Source organism: Chiloscyllium punctatum, chromosome 10 (assembly GCF_047496795.1).
Source record: "Chiloscyllium punctatum isolate Juve2018m chromosome 10, sChiPun1.3, whole genome shotgun sequence".
NCBI classification, from domain to species: domain Eukaryota; kingdom Metazoa; phylum Chordata; class Chondrichthyes; order Orectolobiformes; family Hemiscylliidae; genus Chiloscyllium; species Chiloscyllium punctatum.
The window spans coordinates 88,210,607-88,229,968 of record NC_092748.1 but is presented as its reverse complement, the minus strand read 5'-3'; the positions used below and the strand labels follow the sequence as shown (position 1 = coordinate 88,229,968).

At 37.2% G+C, this 19,362-nt stretch overlaps 1 protein-coding gene across 1 annotated transcript in view; it reads left to right on the top strand.

The window, feature by feature from the left end:
- The window catches only part of LOC140482363 (low-density lipoprotein receptor-related protein 1-like), a 1,932,271-nt gene that overhangs the window by 643,557 nt on the left and 1,269,352 nt on the right, over positions 1-19,362 (top strand). The window contains exons 4-5 of the mRNA XM_072579726.1: positions 4,402-4,521; positions 10,514-10,642. Coding sequence (XP_072435827.1) covers positions 4,402-4,521; positions 10,514-10,642 — 249 coding nt within the window. The remainder of the gene's footprint in view (positions 1-4,401; positions 4,522-10,513; positions 10,643-19,362) is intronic.

Below are 19,362 nucleotides of genomic sequence, written 5' to 3'. Positions count from 1 at the left end.
TATTGTATCCGTTCTCCAGATGCATTCTCCTCTACACTGGGGAGACTGGATGCTTCCTAGCAGAGCGCTTTAGGGAACATCTCCGGGACACCCGCACCTATCAACCACACCGCCCTGTGGTCCAACATTTCAACTCCCCCTCCCACTCTGCCGAAGACATGGAGGTCCTGGGTCTCACCACCCGATGCCTGGAGGAAGAATGCCTCATCTTTCGCCTTGGAACATTTCAATTCCATGGCATCAATGTGGATTTCATCAATATCCTTATTTCCCCTTCCTTCACCTCACCCCAGCTCCAACCTTCCAGCTCAGCACCGCCCTCATGTTCTATCCTACCTGCCTATCTTCCTTTCCACCTATCCACTCCACCCTCCTCTCTGACCTATCACCTCCATCCCCACCCCCATTCACCTATTCTACTCTATGCTACTTTTTCCCACCCCCACCCCCCTCTCATTTATCTCTCCACCGTGCAGGTTCCCTGCCTCTATTCCCGATGAAGGGCTTTTGCCCAAAACATCAATTTTCCTGCTGACCTGCTGTGCATTTCCAGCACCACTCTAATCTAGACAGAGGTTATAAAGGGTCAGGGAAGGTGCAGTTTCTGGGGCGTGTGGTAATTTTGGAGGCTTACTGTAATAGTTAAGCAGGAGTTAGACTAGTTAGTTAAGTATCAATTTTTCCTGAGTAAGTATGAATATAACTGCAGTGGAACCTTCCGAGTTATCTGATTTAAATGAATACGTTTAGACAGTTCCAGTTGCATGGTAATTGAATCTTCAATTTCCTAACAATTCATTTGGAGGCTGCTTCATCAGGGATTCTGCAGTTCCTGAGGTGCAAATCTCATTTATATTACGTAAAAAGTAATCTGGCATCAGAAAATCCAGGCATTTTGTGAAAGCTACTCTAATGAGATCCACATTAAAAATCTTAGAGATCCTAAACTGTTCTCCCATCAAAGCCAAAGGATATCACCATAGTCTATGGAGCATCAGTCAGTCTTTAGCATCGACTCTTTTACAGAATTGTATAAACATTCCAAAACATCAGGAATTCTCTAAGATTGTGATTTGTAGTCATAGTTGCAGTCTCTGACAGTCAGAAACTGGATTATCTGGGATGTTATCTTTAGTCATCTCGTACATTGTTACCTATGATCATCATGAATAGATGTACCTTTAGGGTACTGTACCCCAAAATTACGCTTTGATTACTGGATAGCTGGACAACTACTTCATGTCATCGCAAAGGTATGCAGCACAATGTAGATCCACAAGGTGACTGAAATAAATATTTAAATTTGGCCAATTTGTAATAGTAGAATTTACAATCAAGGTCAGCAAAGTAGTCATTGATCTTGGTGATACAAAGCAAAGAGAATGGAAATCAGACTTGGCAAAAAAAAGTTCGGGAAAGTTGGACAAAGCAAGTTGAAATGCAACAGAATTTGTTATTACAAACTTTGGAAACAAAGAATAGCAAAGAATATAGCACAGTAACAGGTCCTTCGGCCTTCTAAGCCTGCAGCAACAAATTTTACCCTTCTTTACTATATTATGGGAAAAATCACAGAGTCAGAGTCAAGGTTCAATGACAGAGGTTATTGCACAAGGAAATATTGGAGCTCCGGGGAGAGAAAGACACCAACAGCACAGTGGTCAGCCGCGATTCTTCTCTCGGCCCGGAGCCCATGTCAAGATACTTTTATACATCTTGTGATACAATAGGTCAGTGATGAGATTATTGTCTTTGTAACATGATTCCTTTATGGCAGTCATTGCAGAATATTGATAGTTTCAATACAGTCATTGTCAGTTCCAGCACAGCCTTTGTTAATTGCAGCACGGTTGTTGTTAGTTTCAATGCAGACATTGTCAGTTTCAATGTCTGCACGGAAGTGCATTGCTGTAGAAATGGGTGCTAATTGCTCTTCCTGAGAAGGACGATTACTGCAGGCCTGGCTATTATCACTTTGTATTGAGTCTGTATCCAGCTGTTAGCATTTCTATCTCTCCCACCCACCTTAAACTAATCAACGAGGTTGTGAGTGCATTGTGCTGGCATTCCGGTGGCCACAGGCAGCGACTGTGTTTGCTCTGCCATCTATCTTCATATTGTGGTTCGGTGGCCATCTTATGTGTCAAGTTGCCAACTGATGGCTCAACGGCCATTTTGTGTGTCCGTGTGTCTAGTGTCACCCTGAGCCATCTCCCACTTCAACTAAACCTGTCTTCACTTACAGGATCCGTATTTCTTTATTCCCTCCCTGTTCGTGTATTAGTCCAGGTGCTTCTGGAATACTGCAATTGTGTCTGCTTCTACCACCTCCTCTGGCAATATTTTCCACACATTCACGACTTGTTTTGTGAAAAATGTGCCTTGCACATCTCTTTTAAACTTTCTCCTCATTCCTTAAACCAATGATTCCTCCACCCTGGGAAAACGCCTTATACTTTCCACTCTACAAGCCTGGAGAGTGAATACAATTGGACGCTAAAATAATATATGTAACTATGTCTGTGCATGTATATGAATATGGGTCTATATCTATATTGCATTTCCTGAAGGCATACTAAATTTATTTGAGCAAAGATTAAGATGTGTGCAACAATTTTTTGTTCTTTTTAGCATATAATTATTTCAGTTACAGTTTCTGGGTTTGAATTTCTTGAATAGAATGGACTGATTGTAATCAAGTCTAAAAGAATAGAGTGAAGATGTTTTTCTTAAATATACTTTATTTCTGAAAAGAAAATCATTTTCCTCTTTGGTTACTAAGACTTTGTATGTTACTCAGAAGCCAAATGACTTTTGTAGTTCTAATGTCACAATTAAGTAAGTTTTCTTATTTGTCGGCATGTTGTATGATGCCACAGTGCTGTTCTGAAACAAAAATAAACATGAATTTTACACCGTAACAAAAGCCTTAAATGGTTCCAAACACTGGAATAAAATTACCTGTAATTTCTATTCATATTAGAATAATTGAATTGAAACAAAAATAAATCTCTGGATTTTAAATGGTGTGGAAATTGTATTTGTGGTCACAATTAAACACAAGTCTTGGGTAAATCACACTTTTCCACAATGCAACAGGCTATGGTTAATGTTGTCAGTAATGATATATGCCATATGGCAATTCAAGGATGATCGAGCCAAATTCTGAATATTTTACTGTTTCCATAATCACTCAAGGAAAAGGGAGGCAAGATACTGTCAATGCTGGAAATCTGAAATAAACATAGAAAATGTTGATGAAACTGATTAGATCTGGCTGCATCTGTTTCACCATAATTTTCTGCTTTTATATAAGGAAAAGAAATGCAGTGCATCCTCTTGAACCATACTAAATTTCTTGCAAATCAAAAGCCAGAGATCTTAAAAAAAACTGTATGTACCTGAGATGAAACATGTTTTAGGTAATTATTGGATGAGAATTTAGGAGGCATAGTTAATGAGTTTGTGGATGACACCAAAATTAGTGATACAGTCGACAGTGAAGAAGGTTATCTACGATTATGAGAGATCTCAATCAACTGGGCCAATGGGCTGAGGAGTAACAGATAGAGTTTAATTTGGGGAAATGCAAGATATTTCATTTTGGTAAAACAAAAAAAGACAGGACTGGGTAAATGTTGTTGAGATACCTCAAGGTTCAGACACACAGTTCGTTGAAAGTTATATCACAGATAGAGGTGTGCAAGATGATAAAAGGCATAGATAGATTGGATAGCCAGAAACTTTTTCCCTAGCAGAAATGTCTATAACAAGGGGGCATAATTTTAAAGCGATTGGAGGAAGGTTTAGGGGAGATGTCAGAGGTAGGTTCTTTACACAGAGAGTGTTGAGTATGTGGAATGCACCTCCAGCAATGGTAGTAGAGTTAGATGCATTTGGGACATTTAATCAACTGTGGATAGGCACGTGGATGATAGTAAAATATAGGGTCTATAGGTTAGTTTGATGTTAGAGTAGGATAAAATGTTGGCATAACACCGAGAGCCAAAGGGCCTGTACTGTGCTGTACTGTTCTATGTTCTATATTATCACCCTCCTTGTGCTTTCTGTAACTACAATAGCCATTGACTGAATTAAAATGGGGATAATTACAATGATTTCTTGGAAGAAATGAATATGACTGGACTTGCATGTTGCTTTCAGCTTTGCATTATTAGCACTGACTGCTAATCTAGTCTGTTACTGATGATTTAATAAACAGTAACAGGATACAAAACATTTGACAATTACACAGGCACAAAATGATGAGGATATAAATGTTCAAATTGATGATTCTTTAGGAAATCACAAAACATTCATTGTAGAATTAAAGAATTTGTTTTGATATTATATTTTGCAGGAAATATCTTATGTATACAAATTTATTTTGCTCTTTTCCAGAATTTTCGCCTACTTGTAACCAAGCCAATTGTCAGTATCGATGTGCAGTCACAAGAACTGGTGCAACTTGTTACTGCAGTGATGGTTTTAAAGTAGCACAAGATGGGAAAAGTTGTGAAGGTTTGCAATCTCAAAAATTTTGTTTCTTTTGTGGAAAATTTATTACATACCACAATAATATTTAACAAATGTTGCAAGAAGTAATTGCTCAGTGAGAATTCATTATTGCAACAGAGGTGTTGAATCATTATATTGCATCCATTAATATTTTAGCCAAAAATAGATAGTTGCAGGTTGTATTGGAGAAAACATTTGTTTTCTATTTGCTTGCCCAAGTTATTTTGTTTGTGTTTGTCTAGAGGCAAAAACAAATTGAAAATTCAGTTGTCAACATGAAAAGCATGCTTCTACATGCTGACGTGAAGTTTCACTGAGCAGCACGGATATCTCATCAAGTTAAGAATATGGGCTTTTAAAGACCTAACGTTCCCTTTGGGAAAGCTTTGTTCAATGCTGGTGTTGACACAGTCAAAATGTATATGCAAGTATATTTACTAAAATTTCACCACTGTTGTAGACCTCACACATAATGGATTGGACTTGCAAAATTATACTATTGTGTGTAAATTCAAATCACCAAATAACTGATTATGCCAGATGGAATTTTACTTGTAAAATTGCACACCTTGCTGATGGCCTACACTATTCCTTTTAATAAATTGTAGTAACCTTGTCCTACACTGGTTTTCTTGATCAGAAATTCAACTAAGATTGTATTCTTTAGAACATAGAACACTACAGTGCAGAACAGGCCCTCGATATTGCTCTGACCTGTGAACTATTCTCAGCTCGTCCCCCTACACCATCCCAAAATCATCCATGTGCTTATCGAAGGATTGTTTAAATCTCCCTAATGTGGGTGAGTTGACTACATTGGCAGATAGGGCATTCCATGCTCTTATCATTCTCTAAGTAAAGAACCTGCCTCTGATATCTGTCTTAAGTCTATCACCCCTCAATTTGTAGCTATGCCCCCTCGTACAAGCTGACGTCATCATCCTAGGAAAAACACTTTTACTGTCTACCCTATCTAATCCTCTGATCATCTTGTATGTCTCTATCAAATCCCCTCTTAGCCTTCTTCTTTTCAATGAGAACAGACCCATGCCTCTCAGCCTTTCCTCATAAGACCTTCCCTCCAGACCGGGTAACATCCTGGTAAATTTCCTCTGCATCTTTCCAATGCTTCAAATTCCTTCCCAAAATTTATTGAAATTAAGTAAGTCAGAAAGTGTACTAGACTGCTTAGAAAATATTATTATTGCTGTCTTGTTTATGGCTTCTTCATTTTTTTAAAAGTGATTTTGTTAGCTAAGCAATTGCTCACTGTACATGCTGCCCTTACATATATTTTTGGGTCCAGTTACTGAAATCATCCTCCTAACAACAGATGATCGATTGGCTGCACGAAACAAGAAACTAAATTGAAAGGATAAGGGCCCCCTTAGTAATTTGAATCACATAAGAAGGAACAAGCAGAGTGTTGAGGTCCAAAATGTATCTAAATAGGTATAATGCTCTCAGTAAGTTCCCAAAACCCTTTTCTCCAGGTGGAACAATGTTTCAAGAGACTTGTATTTAATGCGTTTCTTTCACCACACTGAGTGTAATTAAGCCCTGCCACTTGTTTAAATCCAAAGCTCTGACTCTTCCAAAGATTGATGTGTTTCCTTAGTCTGCAATGGAAACAGTGGCATTTCTATTTTATGCTTCATGTTTGCTTTAGATTACCTTTGGGGAATATACAAACATAGGAAATGGGAGCAGAATTAGACAAATTGACGACATGAGCGTATTCCTTTATTAAATGTGATGAAGGCTGATCTATTTTTATTTCAAATTCTACATTCTAGTGTAGCCCAATAACATTTTACTATTTTGCTTAACAAGATTCTATCTACTTCTGCTTTAAAAATTTAAAAACCTCAACTCCACTATTTTCTGAGAAGTGATTTCCAAAACCTCTGAGAGGCAAACATTTACCCCATCCAGAAAAGATGATCCTGAATTCTGAAAGTGTCCCCTAGTTGCAGACTGACCAATAACAGGAAGCATCCTTTTTGCATCCACTTTGCCAAAATTACTAGGATTTTATGCACTTCAATCAAATCATTCCTCTCTCTTCTAAACTCCAATGAAAGCACAACCAATCTGCCCAATGTATCCTCACAAGACAATGCTCATTCCAGGTATCAATCTAATGAACCTCCTCTGAACCACCTCCAATATGTTTACATACTTTTGTAAATAAGGAGCCAAAACTGTATGCAATATTTGAGATGTGATCTCACCAATGCCTTGTGTAAGTGAAGCATATTATCCGAATGCTTATGTACAATTCTTCTAATAATCAAGGACAGCATGCCTTTAAGCTTCTTGATTATGTGCTTTGTTTGTATACTAACTTCTTGTCACTCATTTGCCAGATCATCTAGATCGCTCTGCACTTCAAAATTGCACTGGCAATCTCCATTTAAATAATGTGCTTTATTATTCTTTCTGTGGAAAGTGAAGAATTTTACATTTTCCCATATTTTTTCCCATGTGCCAGATCTTTTCCCCACTCATTTAACTTAGATGTTATCACGTGCAACTTCCTTGTATCTTCCTCTCTGCAAGTTTAACTAGCACCTTTCACTCCCCCAACCCCCGCACCCCCATATCTAAGTCATTGATATAAATTGTTCAATACCGAGGCCCCAACACAGAGTCCTGAGGGACTTGACTCATTATGTTACATCAGTCAGACAAAGAACTATTTATGCATAATTTGCTTTCTACAAACCAGTCAATCTTCTATCCAGATGAATATGTTAAACCCCACAAAATGAGGTTTTATTTTCAATATTGGCCTTTGATAACATTATTAAATTCTTTCTCGACATTCACATATAGTACATCTTCAAATTTTCTTTATTTAAAGCACATGCTACTCCTTCAAAGAGCTTAAAAAAAAGATTAAACATGACTTCCCTTTGACAAAACCATGCTGACTCTTTTCGATTACCATGGCAATTTCAAAGTGCCCAGCTATAATCTCTTTAATGATCAATTCTAAAACCTTCTCCATGACAGATATTAAACTTATTGGCAATGTGTCTCCCTCCCTGCTTGAATAGAAGAGTTATATTTGCTGTTTTCCAGTCTGATGGATCATGTCCCAAATTGGGGGGACATGATCCATCATGTCCATCATGTAAATTGACACAACCAATCTACTACCTCATCAGCAAACTTTCTTGAGGTGAAATCCATCTGGACCTGGAGACTTGACAGCCCACAGATTGATTGGCTTGTTTGGTATACTGTTTCCCCATTAATTTTAATTTCATTAAATTCCTCTCCCATTTAGCCTTCCTCATTTACAATAGCTGCTGGACTTTATTTTTGTATTGTCTATGGTGAAGACAGAAGCAAAATACCTGTTTATTTTATCTACTATTTCCTTATTATCTGTTATTAACCTCCCATTCTTACTCTCTTGGGAACCAGCATTGACTAATTATTCTTATCCATCTTCGTTGACTATACAAACCTGTTCTATAGGTTCTTGCATTTCTCGCTAGCTTCCTCTCATACTCTAATCATACTCCTGATTATGCATCTTGCTATTCGGTCAGTCATTGCATTCTGATCCATCATCTGACTAGCCACTCATCTTTATACAGATCTATGCTTTCTCCTCAAGTTTAATGTTTTCTCTCAAGTCTTTAGTTATCCACAATGGCTCACTCCCCAATGAGAATTTTTCTTTAAAGTAGGGATGTACTTGTTTTCAGTATTCCAAGTTATTCCCTTAAATGCCCACCACTATGTCTCTAACAATCTATCCAATAGCTGAGTATATCACTTCATATCAGCTGACTCAGCTTTCATACCCGCATTACCTTTAACTACAACTTCTAGACTCAGTCTTCTCCCTTTCAAACTGGATGTAAAGTTCAAACATTGATTGCTGCTATCTCTGGATGCTTTAACTCAGACGTTTTAACTAATCCTGCCGTATTACACAGTACCAAGTTGAATATAATCAGTTCTCTAGTCAGTCCAAGATCATGCTGCTCTTAGAAACTGTCTTGCATGGATTCTTCACCCAGATAACACTGTCCATCTTATTTTTTTCCTTTTTATATGTAGATTAAAGATACACATGGTTATTGCTGTCTCTTTATCACAGGCACTTAGTATTTCTACTTGTTTGCTTTGTCTCACATTATGATTCCTGTAAGCCTGTAACCACAGGTACCAGTGATCTTTTTCCCCACCACTTGTCATTACCATGCAAACTGATTCCACATCCTGATCCCCTGAATGAAGATCACTTTCAGCCATTGCACAAATCCCATCCTTGATGAACAGTGCTATCCCCCCAACCTTGCTTCCTCGTCTTCTTGAATGTTGCATACCCCTCAATATTCAGGACCCAGTCCTTGTCATCTTGAAACCATGTCTCTGCAATGACTATCAGATCATATTTATTTACCTTAATATTCACTATTTGTCCAGTTGTTTTTTTAAAATTCATTCACGGTATGTGAGCACCTCTGTAGTGGTGGGCATTTAAGGGAATAACTTGGAATACTGAAAACAAGTACATTCCTACTTTAAAAGAAAAATCCTCATTGTCCTACCCTAATTGTCCACAGAGCAGTTAAGAATCAACCATATTGCTGTAGTAATGGAGTCACATGTAGACCAGACCAGGAAAGAATTACTGATTTCCTTTCCTAAAGCACATCAGTGAATGAGATGAGTTTAGGCGGAAGTGGGTACTACACATGCTGGAGATTAGAGTCAAGAATAGAGTGGTGCTGGAAAAGCAAGGCATGTCAGCCAGCATCCGAGGAGCAGGAAAATCAACATTTCGGGCAAAAGCCCTTCATCAGGACTGAGACAAACTCATCAGAAATTAGATGAGTTTGTCTGACAATTGACAATTTGGCCATCATTCCAGATTATTTATTAAATTCAAATTGTACCATCTGTCATCGCAAGGTTTGAACCCAGGTCCCCAGAACTTTGCTGAGTTAATGTTATGATTGATAAGTTAGTTAAAACTGAGTTAATTTGTTATGATTTTGATGCGCATTAAAATACAAAGCCTTTATTTTGAGTTTTTGATATTTTTGTAACATCTAGTCTTGATTGGTAATATGTTTGTAGTTTTTTTATTTAAATTTCTCTCTGACACTTTCTGTCATTCTGCAACCCTGATTTACCATGGTACAATTTTCCTCACTTTTCTTAAAAGGTGTAATTATTTTCTGGTACAAAATATTCAGGTAACTTTTTCCCTCCTTGATAGATGGTAGTTCAGCTTCCAGCTTATAAACTCGAGGCTGAATCTGCTCAAAATTGCTGACATTTTTAATGGGGTTTCAATCAATTATTTAATTATATTATTCATTTACGTATGCCAGATTTTATACAATTTATGAACTTGTGATTTACAAATTTGGTACACTATGTTGAAGTTAAATTGAAAAAGATCTTAACCACTTACCAGAAACTTCGCAAACAGCTAACTATTGTGTTTATAATATAGCATGATCCAATTCCAATCAGCTCCAATGAAAATGCTTCTCTCTGACTGCCTGTCCTGACGTCCTTGTCCATGACTCTGGGGAGACCTCGTAAAAATTATCTGTCTGCAGTGTACTGTTGCATAAAACAAGTGGCAGTTTCATATTTTCCGGGGTAATACTTAATACGATTCCAAACAGCTAGAACATAGGAGCTGGAGTTTTGGGGAATTGTAGGTGAAAAACAATTATTGTACTATGGTAATTCCAATTAACAAACCTGTGTTCTGGGCGTTTTAATCATTTGTTTGTCTGGGGCAGTGCTGAATTCAAAACTTCTGGACAGTAAAACAGTTCGAATGCTTTCTAACCAGCATTTTGTTGTTTCTGTTGATTTTTTAAATCACTAAAGAATTCAAAAGAGATTTTCAATTTGAATGAAGGTCAATATTATTTATTTTCTACATGATTAAATTACATGACATGAAGTACAGTATGAATTTAAGCAACTACTTGCTTGCCTCTTTCAGATTTTGATGAATGCAGTGTTTATGGAACTTGTAGTCAAACATGTACGAACTACATTGGATCCTATACATGTGGCTGTGTGGAAGGCTACTTGTTGCAGCCAGACAACAGAATTTGCAAGGCTAAAAATGGTAAGAGAATAGCATATTCTTAATTTCTGTTAAGTAATTGGCATATTTTGAGAAAATGCAGTTCATTTGTGATCGCAATTATTTAGTGGTGAAGCCGGGACGCTAAATGTCTTCAAGGCCGAGATTGATAGATTCTTGTTGTCTAGAGGAATTAAGGGCTACGGGGAGAACGCTGGCAAGTGGAGCTGAAATGCGCATCAGCCATGATTGAATGGCGGAGTGGACTCGATGGGCCGAATGGCCTTACTTCCACTCCTATGTCTTATGGTCTTATGGTCTTAAGCCACTAGTCAACAAAGCTCATGTCAAAGAATGAAATGAAACACTACAGGCTTGACCTTCTGGCTTGCAATCCCCGGAAGTACAAAACTTTTCCTGGCAGCAAAGAATTGTATGTTTCACAGGCAAACCAAACTTGATCAATTTTAAAGACTCTTCTGATGAACTAATAAAATGATGAGGTGATTAATAAAGGTTTTCCTGCAGACTTGGCAAGATGCAAAATGAAGGAACTTTGATGAAGTTAATGGAATATAAAACAAATGGAGAAAAGTATATTTGGATGCATAGAAGGGCATTTATTTGAGTAGAAATGTGTGAAGGCTGGTGATTCCTTGATGGCCTTTTTGGGGCTATTTTTATGTTCAGTACTAAAGAACCGAGGTTTCCTAAAGATGCAGGTTGTATTTCTACACATGGCAAGCAGGACTAAAGAAAATAAAAACAAAATTATGAAAAAAAACAAAAATTTCCAAGTAAGAACGGTGTGTTTTTTGGACAGGAACTTGCAAATGAATGGGCTCTCATGCATCTGCTGCCCTTATACTTGTAGATGGTAGCAGCCACAGATTTGGATGGAGTTGTCTGAGAAGCCTTTGTGAATGAATGGTGCAGTATAGATTCATTTTGATATTACCTGTGTTGAGGAGGTCATATACATTATAAATGACAGTTAAGGTTCTTACCAATGATTAAAAATAAACTGAATAAAGTTCTTCTGGATTATGAGAGTTATAGATTGATCAGCAAGATGTTGATGAAAAGGCACAAATTTAAAATTAGTGCAAGACAAAATAAAGGCAAGTGAAAAGTGTTTTTTACACAGGTAGCATGAGTGTGGAATTCTCTGTCATGAGCCATCACAACTTCTTAAATTGTTTTTAAATATCTAAAATTATTTTTTGTTAATTGAAGAAGAAATGTTGAAACTAAGCAAAATGGAAGTTTGTGACTTTAAGACTCATGCAGAATTTATCAGATCAAATCATAGAATTATCTGATGTTAAATTTTATGACAATATGCTCAAGAGTGTGATGTACAAAGTCAGAAGAATTTGTTGTGAAATGAAAAGCCTCAAGTTTCTTTCAAAATGTTTATATGTTTAAGATAAACATGCAATGTTTTGTATGTTTATCTTAAATTAGCTTGAGTTATAAACATTATGGGATTTTATGTGCAAATTGTTTGTGCAGTTGTAATTCCTGCAAAACTTTGTGCTAGTTTGAAAAATATTTTGCAGGAACCAGATTTTGTTGACAATACTGGGTGTGACTCCATCAATACCCATTACAGGCTTCTGGTACAAGCTAATTCATGTGCTTTGAGACTATTGTAATTAACTGCAAATTTGGACATAATATCTCTTAGGATTACTTTGAAAGATTTGAAAAGGGACTCTATTACATCCAAATCAAACTTGGAAATACTTCTGCATTTTTTTTTAAAGCCACGTCTAATAATTCAAAGTCAAATTACTTCTGTGGTCTGTAGTCTTATGTGTGAAATGTGCTTTTTTAAAATCAAACAATTTATTATCTGCTGTATAATCAAAATTTACCAAATATATTATGAAATATTCTTTGCACAAGCTTTTCTTAAAGACAAAACTACATTGTGACATGATGATTAATTGTAAAATTGTACGTGAAGCAACTTTATTGTTGTACAAATTAATTTGAACAAGAACTTGGGGTGGACTTTGAGTACTTTTGAAAATGCAGGTACACAATCCTTTATCCAAAATTCTGAAATCTGAAAAGCTCTGAATTCTGAAGTTTTTTTGTGAAGACTTTTTCTGTATAACAAGGTTGTTTGTCGAGGTAACAGGTGGCAACCCAATTCCACACCCACTTGACCTACATCACTCAGACATGATATGGTGGCATGGCCCAGTACTAGCAGGTGTCAATTGTGGCTCAGCACTTGTACTAGTCACACATGGGTCTATTATTAGGTAAGTTTTTTTTAAATTTCTGTGAGAAAATGTCATTTATTCTAAAATCTGAAAAATTCCAAAATCCGAAAAACAACTAGCCCCAAGGATATTGGATAAAGAATTGTGTACCTGTAGTTGTAATTTTAGGTACAAATCGTGTTGGAATCGTCAATTGCACTCAATTCAAAAACCTTCCCAGAAATTATTAATATTGATTACCTCAAAAAAAACCTCTGTAATGTCACAAGTCATTAAAATACATGATATTCACTGAGTTTGTTTTCTCAGTGGATGCCTTCATAGACAATTTGCTTTTGGAGCCTTCTCTTGCTACCTTTCTTTAGTTCAATCAACATTTTCATCCAAACTTTCGTGAGTTATACAGAAATATTGAATCTGTCTGAATCTCTGCCTGAGGATTGTAGCCACCTATTTTAGCAACCTCCAAATTAGATTGCAAAGAAGGAAATCATTCTTTCACAAATGCAAATGTACGCCCTTATTTTCACCATGTCAGAGAATTTCTCCAAGTTTGTTGCTTCACTAAGGTGGAAACAGAGTTTGGGTATCTGACGTCTGGCCACCCCTACACACACTATGCACTGCCTTTATCTTATTTCACATGAAAATGAAAGGGACATGGACTGGGTCTTGCACAGTTCAGGAAGGCAGCAGGCAATTTAAATCATCAGCTGACTCCACTCAAGTATGACTTTACCATTTTTTTTCACATGAATCAGCAAGTTGTAACCATATTGGCAAATCCCAGCAAAGAAAGGAAGACATATCCAAGGCTGTTTGATTGATGAGATTGGATGAAAACTGAAAGAAAGGCTAATTCCTAATAAGCCCAAACTTCAACACCAGAACCATGATCAGAATTTGCACTTGGAAAGTCCAAACATTTTTTTATCAGTTGCGGAAAAATTTCCCAGCTGTGGGAAAACCTTTTGAAATGACATCTTAGGCACGAGAGAGGAAATGACCGGCCAAGGAAATCTTCAGATTCATTGTCACTGACCATACTTTTATGCAAAAGGATGTTTATGACCTTTTGGGCCACCTCAGTGTTCTCTGTGTGTAATATTTCAATTTGTTCCAGAATAGAAAACAGTCTAGATTTTAAAGAATATATTCAATTTCACACAGTCCTCCATGCTGCTATTCAAATTGTCTGACAATGTGAATGTGAATCATGCTGATAGAATATCCTTGTAAAACAATCTATGTCAATTCCATTAATAATTTCTCACTTTTAATCGTTGCTTATATTTCTGCCATATTGCATTGTCAACATGTATGCTGCTTCTCTTGCCAAAATAGCATAAAATATACTTGCAAGTGCATTTAAGGCAGGTGGCATTATGTGAATCGTAAATTCTTAGCAGATGTCTTCATCGAGCTTTTTTTTTTCATTTGGACCATTTTTATATATTACCTGGCTTCAAGCTGATTGTCATCTTAAAATCCATTTTCTGATTTGTGCAAAACTCTTCAAACAGTATTCTGCAATGCTGGCTGACTTAGTTTTCTTTAGTTCATCTGTGCCTTTTAGAATAGCTTATACTTTAGGAGCTGTGGTGTTCAGCATCAAAACAGGTGGGCTCCACAAAGGAGCTTCTTATTTTTAGCCAAACTAAGGTGTGATGCCAGTTCTGCTGTCTTCTGTGCAAATGCACCTGTTCACATGGCTAGTTAACGCACTTTATCGCAACCCCATTGCCAATGGTACATTGCACTTAGACCATTTCTCCAGAAGGAGCTGATATTACTTCAGAGCAGGTGGGTGATTTTTCCTAAAATTCTTGCTAATCTATATTTAACTTCTAAGAAATATACATTGGTAACTTTCAAGTTATACCTTATCACACATTAAAACTCAATACAAGTACTATAATTACAAATCTATGTGTGTGAAGTATGGAAAACTTAATTTTAAAACTGCAAAAGAGATTATTCTCCACTTTCCTACTCATGGACTTGATATACGGCACACTCTGAAATCTCAGAATATTGTTTACGAAAATTTGGGAATTTCTGATCATTGGTATTTTGTATTTACCAGTATTTAACATTAATCTGTTAAAATTTTAGGTGATTTTATGTCAGGCTCAGTAAGCATTCAAGCTAATTATTTAAAAGTCTTTAGAGTAAATAATTTTAAGTTTATCCAGATAATCTAAAACGGATCATTTTCAATGTAACAATCTCCTTTTCAGGCAGCTGTAACTTAACATAGAACATTCTTGTTTGTTTGAGTCAAAACACTGAACAGTCCAGTACTAAATGCAAAGATTGGTCTGAAGCTTCATATTGTTTTTTTTCTTGCTGTTTATTATCATTGTCAGGAGGTTGTGCTTCAGCCATGAGGCAACACAGGAATTTCTGTTTCCAGTGGCAATCAAAATTGCAGTAAAGGACCATGAGAAGGCTCAGTCATACTGAGCCTTGAAAGCAGCCATAACATTCATTTTTTATGCTGCAGGCTCAGTACTTGGACCCTCAAAAGACTTCTGACAGATCCACTCATTTTATGTGCACTGCTTTTTTTAAGACAAGTCACTAATGCTCTCTTTGCCAAAACAGGACAATTTATACAATTTGACAGCTCTTCTACATAAACGAGAGGGCCAATGCAATTTCCAGAATTAATGGATTCTTTGAGGTTGTCAGGTTTATTGATTGCTGCTTTATGGCATGGTTTGCCCCAAATGTGAACTCTCACGTTTCTATGAGCCCTGGAGGCATCCATTCCCTAACTATGTGGATTATTCACAATGACAGGTATTGCTTCTTGCACGTCAATTCATGATATGCTGTGAACTGTCAGGATGTGTTTACATTCACCATTCCAGCTTCTCAGTACTATTTTAAAAGCAGAGACTAGGACTAGGTTTGTTGCATGATAACCAGAAGTGTCTTTTCATAGGAATATCAATACTCCAGAGGAATATGGTCAAAGAAGACACAAATAAAAACTGAGCAAGCTGTTGGAAGCTTGAAAGAAATTCTCCTGTGTCCTGGTTCGGTCTGGCAGTGCCATGGAGCAGAAGTACAGTACCACTTCATAAATTGCAATAGTATGTTTTGGATTTCATGATTATTCAACCATAGACTGACAGTAGATGTCTTAGAGAATGCCAGAAGCCTGAAGGTAATGCTGCTGATGATTTGTATCTAACCCACCGAAGAACAGAAAGCATGCGCTGTGATGATGTTTGTTCGACAGCTGAGAGACAGATTAATTTGGCAGATCTTCACAGATGAATAGCACAGGACGATTTGGATGTCTCAGCTCATTAAATATCTGCTCCTCTCACCAACTGTCTACAGTCGCTGTGAAATCTATGCTCCTCAGAGCCAGCCATTGCATGTTAATTTTCAACTTCCATATCAACTGTTCCCATTCATGTGCAAAAGATCCAAGCACCACTTTTACATCAAACATTCCAGTGATGATTGCAACTATTTAAGAAAGTATCATTTGTTTCTGTCCTTGGGAATGTGCAAGATTTTGGTGATCCCTGTTGTAACTTTTCTCCAGTGTGTCTTTTGGGGACATTGGACCTGAGATGTAATGGCTGCTGTAAAAATATTATGCATAAATTGAAATGCAGATGCTCTTTCTCACAGGATCCTCATGTCCAAGGGTGGTTAGCGAACAGTTTGAGATAGATGAACTCAAAATGCTGACACTGTTTTTCCTTCCTCAGGTGCTGCCATACCTGATGAATTTGGTCAGTATTTTCTGAGTTAGCTATAGGCCCTTTATCATCTTAGCCTTACAAAGATAAAAGCTTTTATACTTGACTCATGGAGAGAACCTCTGAGATTCTGCTTTAAAAGCAAACAGTTGTTAAGGCGCAAGGGCCTGGTTATCTCCTGATTATTACTAGTGGCATTTCATGGGATCTGCCCTGTCTGCTAGTTTGTGGTTCAGTTTGGGTTGTTTATGATACATTTCTGCCCCCATTCCTTTTGGCTACACTTTGTCTAGTCTACCTAATGTGAAGAGATAGAGGCTATACCACCAAACAGATCTGGTAGAACTCTTAGTTAACAGGATGTTCCTTGCATGATTGCAGTATGTATAACCACTTCCCTTATCAGCTATGTTAACTAGGACCCTCAGGAGCTGTAGAGAATTCATCTGCTTCCGACAAAGGTCTTGTCATCTCCACCAAAAACTCTCTGTGGCATCACAGAAATGGGTGAAGTTCAATGCAACATGACTGTTAACTTAGTAAGTTTTGAGAAGATTTGTAGTTCATGTTGAGGTTCTGAGCTGGAAGGTTCATTTCTCGACATTTCATCACCCTACTAGGTATCATCTTCAGTGGGCTTCCAGCTGAAGCACTGTTGATAATTCCTGCTTTCTGTTGAGATGTTTGGGTTTCTTTAGGTTCATGATGTCATTTCCTGTAGTGATGTTATTTTCTGTGGTGATGTTAAAGATGAGATCAAAGCTGAAGATGTAAACCAAATAAACAAACATTGTACTCTACCTCTTAAAAAAAGTAAGAGTTCCAAAGAGAAATGGAAGGCAAACACTTAATTATGAATTGCATGACCAGTGATCCCTTTACCACACCAGAGGATTTCAAACAACTCAAGCAGTTTTACTTTACAGATCAACTGACAGAGGATTCTGAGAAGAGAGCTATGAAAGTCTTGCTAGCTACTGTCAATGAAGTGCTTTACAGAATTGGTCTTTAATGTCTAGTCATGACATGAACAATCAGAAAGATCTGGAAAGTTCTCACGAACCAGCTCAAGCTAAGAATTCACTTCAGGATTAATGGACTCTAATTAATGTCACACAGACAGAAATCCCAAGGGTCTATTGATCAGTTTTTTGGAAGGTGCTGCAACAAAAATCATGAGTATGATTTTCAGAAGTAGAACTCTGAGACGCTTATTGAATGAATAATTGCTCTGACACTAGTTAATGTCTTCCGGAAGGATCTTCAGGGCAAGCTAAACGGCAAAAAGATTGATAAATTTCAGAAAATACCAAACTTCCCATTTTGTTAAAATGTTGATATTATAAAATGATGCAAGCTTTCATATTTATTAAAAACTAAAATTGACAAAGGGTCAGTGTCAATATACTACAACTATTACATCCTGCAAGTCATGCACTCAGCAAGTGTCACTCCCTGGCACAACCTACATAAGATTATCTCAGTATATAACAAATCACCAACTCCATGCATTGGCAGAATGACACAGCAGTCCCAAAATGCAAGCTTATCTTCACTTCCTGAAATCATCTACCTAGTGGATATAAATGGTGAAGAATGATTCTCAGTAAATACAAATCTCATTATAATCACAATTCATGAGATTCAAATGATATCCAGTGTGGTGGAACAGACCTCACATGACATAATTGATTAATTGAAGTTGAAGACATTCTCAAGGTTGATCTGTTACATTTTGGCCAGAGCCAGTGTGAACACCTGCAATCAGAAACAGCCAAAGATGAGCAATTATAACCGTTTGAAAAAAACTTACAAAGATAGCCTGATAGCATCAAAGAAGTACCTGACAGCATCCATTAGGTTTGACTATGCAGAAAGTAACAGTGTTTCTAAGCTCTCATTTTCAATGGCAAATACATTCTAATCCAAAAGTATATAAAGATATCGTGACCATATTGTATCTGGATGTGTGGGTTTTGATCACACAATTGAGCACATTAATCTATGATCTGGCCAGGGATGAATCAGGGATGAATAATTTATGGGCATTAATTATCATATGATATCATTCTTGTTCATTAACCATTCTGAGATACGGGACATTCTTCAAAGATAGAGGAGCATGAATGAGGTATAGAAAGAGTGAGCATGTAGATCAAAACAGGATATGAGGAAGATGCTGTAAGTTAACAATCCAAATACAAATATTTGGATACTAGCAAAGTTTTCTCATGCCATGCAACCAATCCTGATTAACACTGATCACAGTGTGATGTTTTGCTTAAACAAAAGAAACTACAATGGGATAAAGGAGAAGTTGGCTAAGATAAATTGGGAGCAAAGGCGATAATATGGGACAATTAAGGAACAGTGGAGGACCTTCAAAGTGATTCTTCACAGTGCTAAGCGAAAACATATACCAGTGAAAACGAAGGACTGTAGGAAAAGTGATAATCAGCCCTGGATAAATTGAAAGCTAACGCCTACAAAATTGCAAAGATTAGTGGGAGATGAGAGGTTAGGGAACTCTGTAAAGGTTAACAGAAAGCCATGAGAAGAGCTCTAAAGAATGTAAGGTAATGAGAGTAAACTGACTTAGAATATAAAAACAGATGGCAGAAATTTCTATAAATATATAAAATAGAAAAGGCTGGCTGGCGAAGGTAAACATCTAATCCCTCTACACCTCCATCTGCCATGACCAGGGCCTCCAAGCCCTCTGTTTTTTCCTCTCCAGACGTCCCCAACAGTACCCTTCCACTGACACTCTCATTCGTTTGGCCGAACTGGTCCTCACACT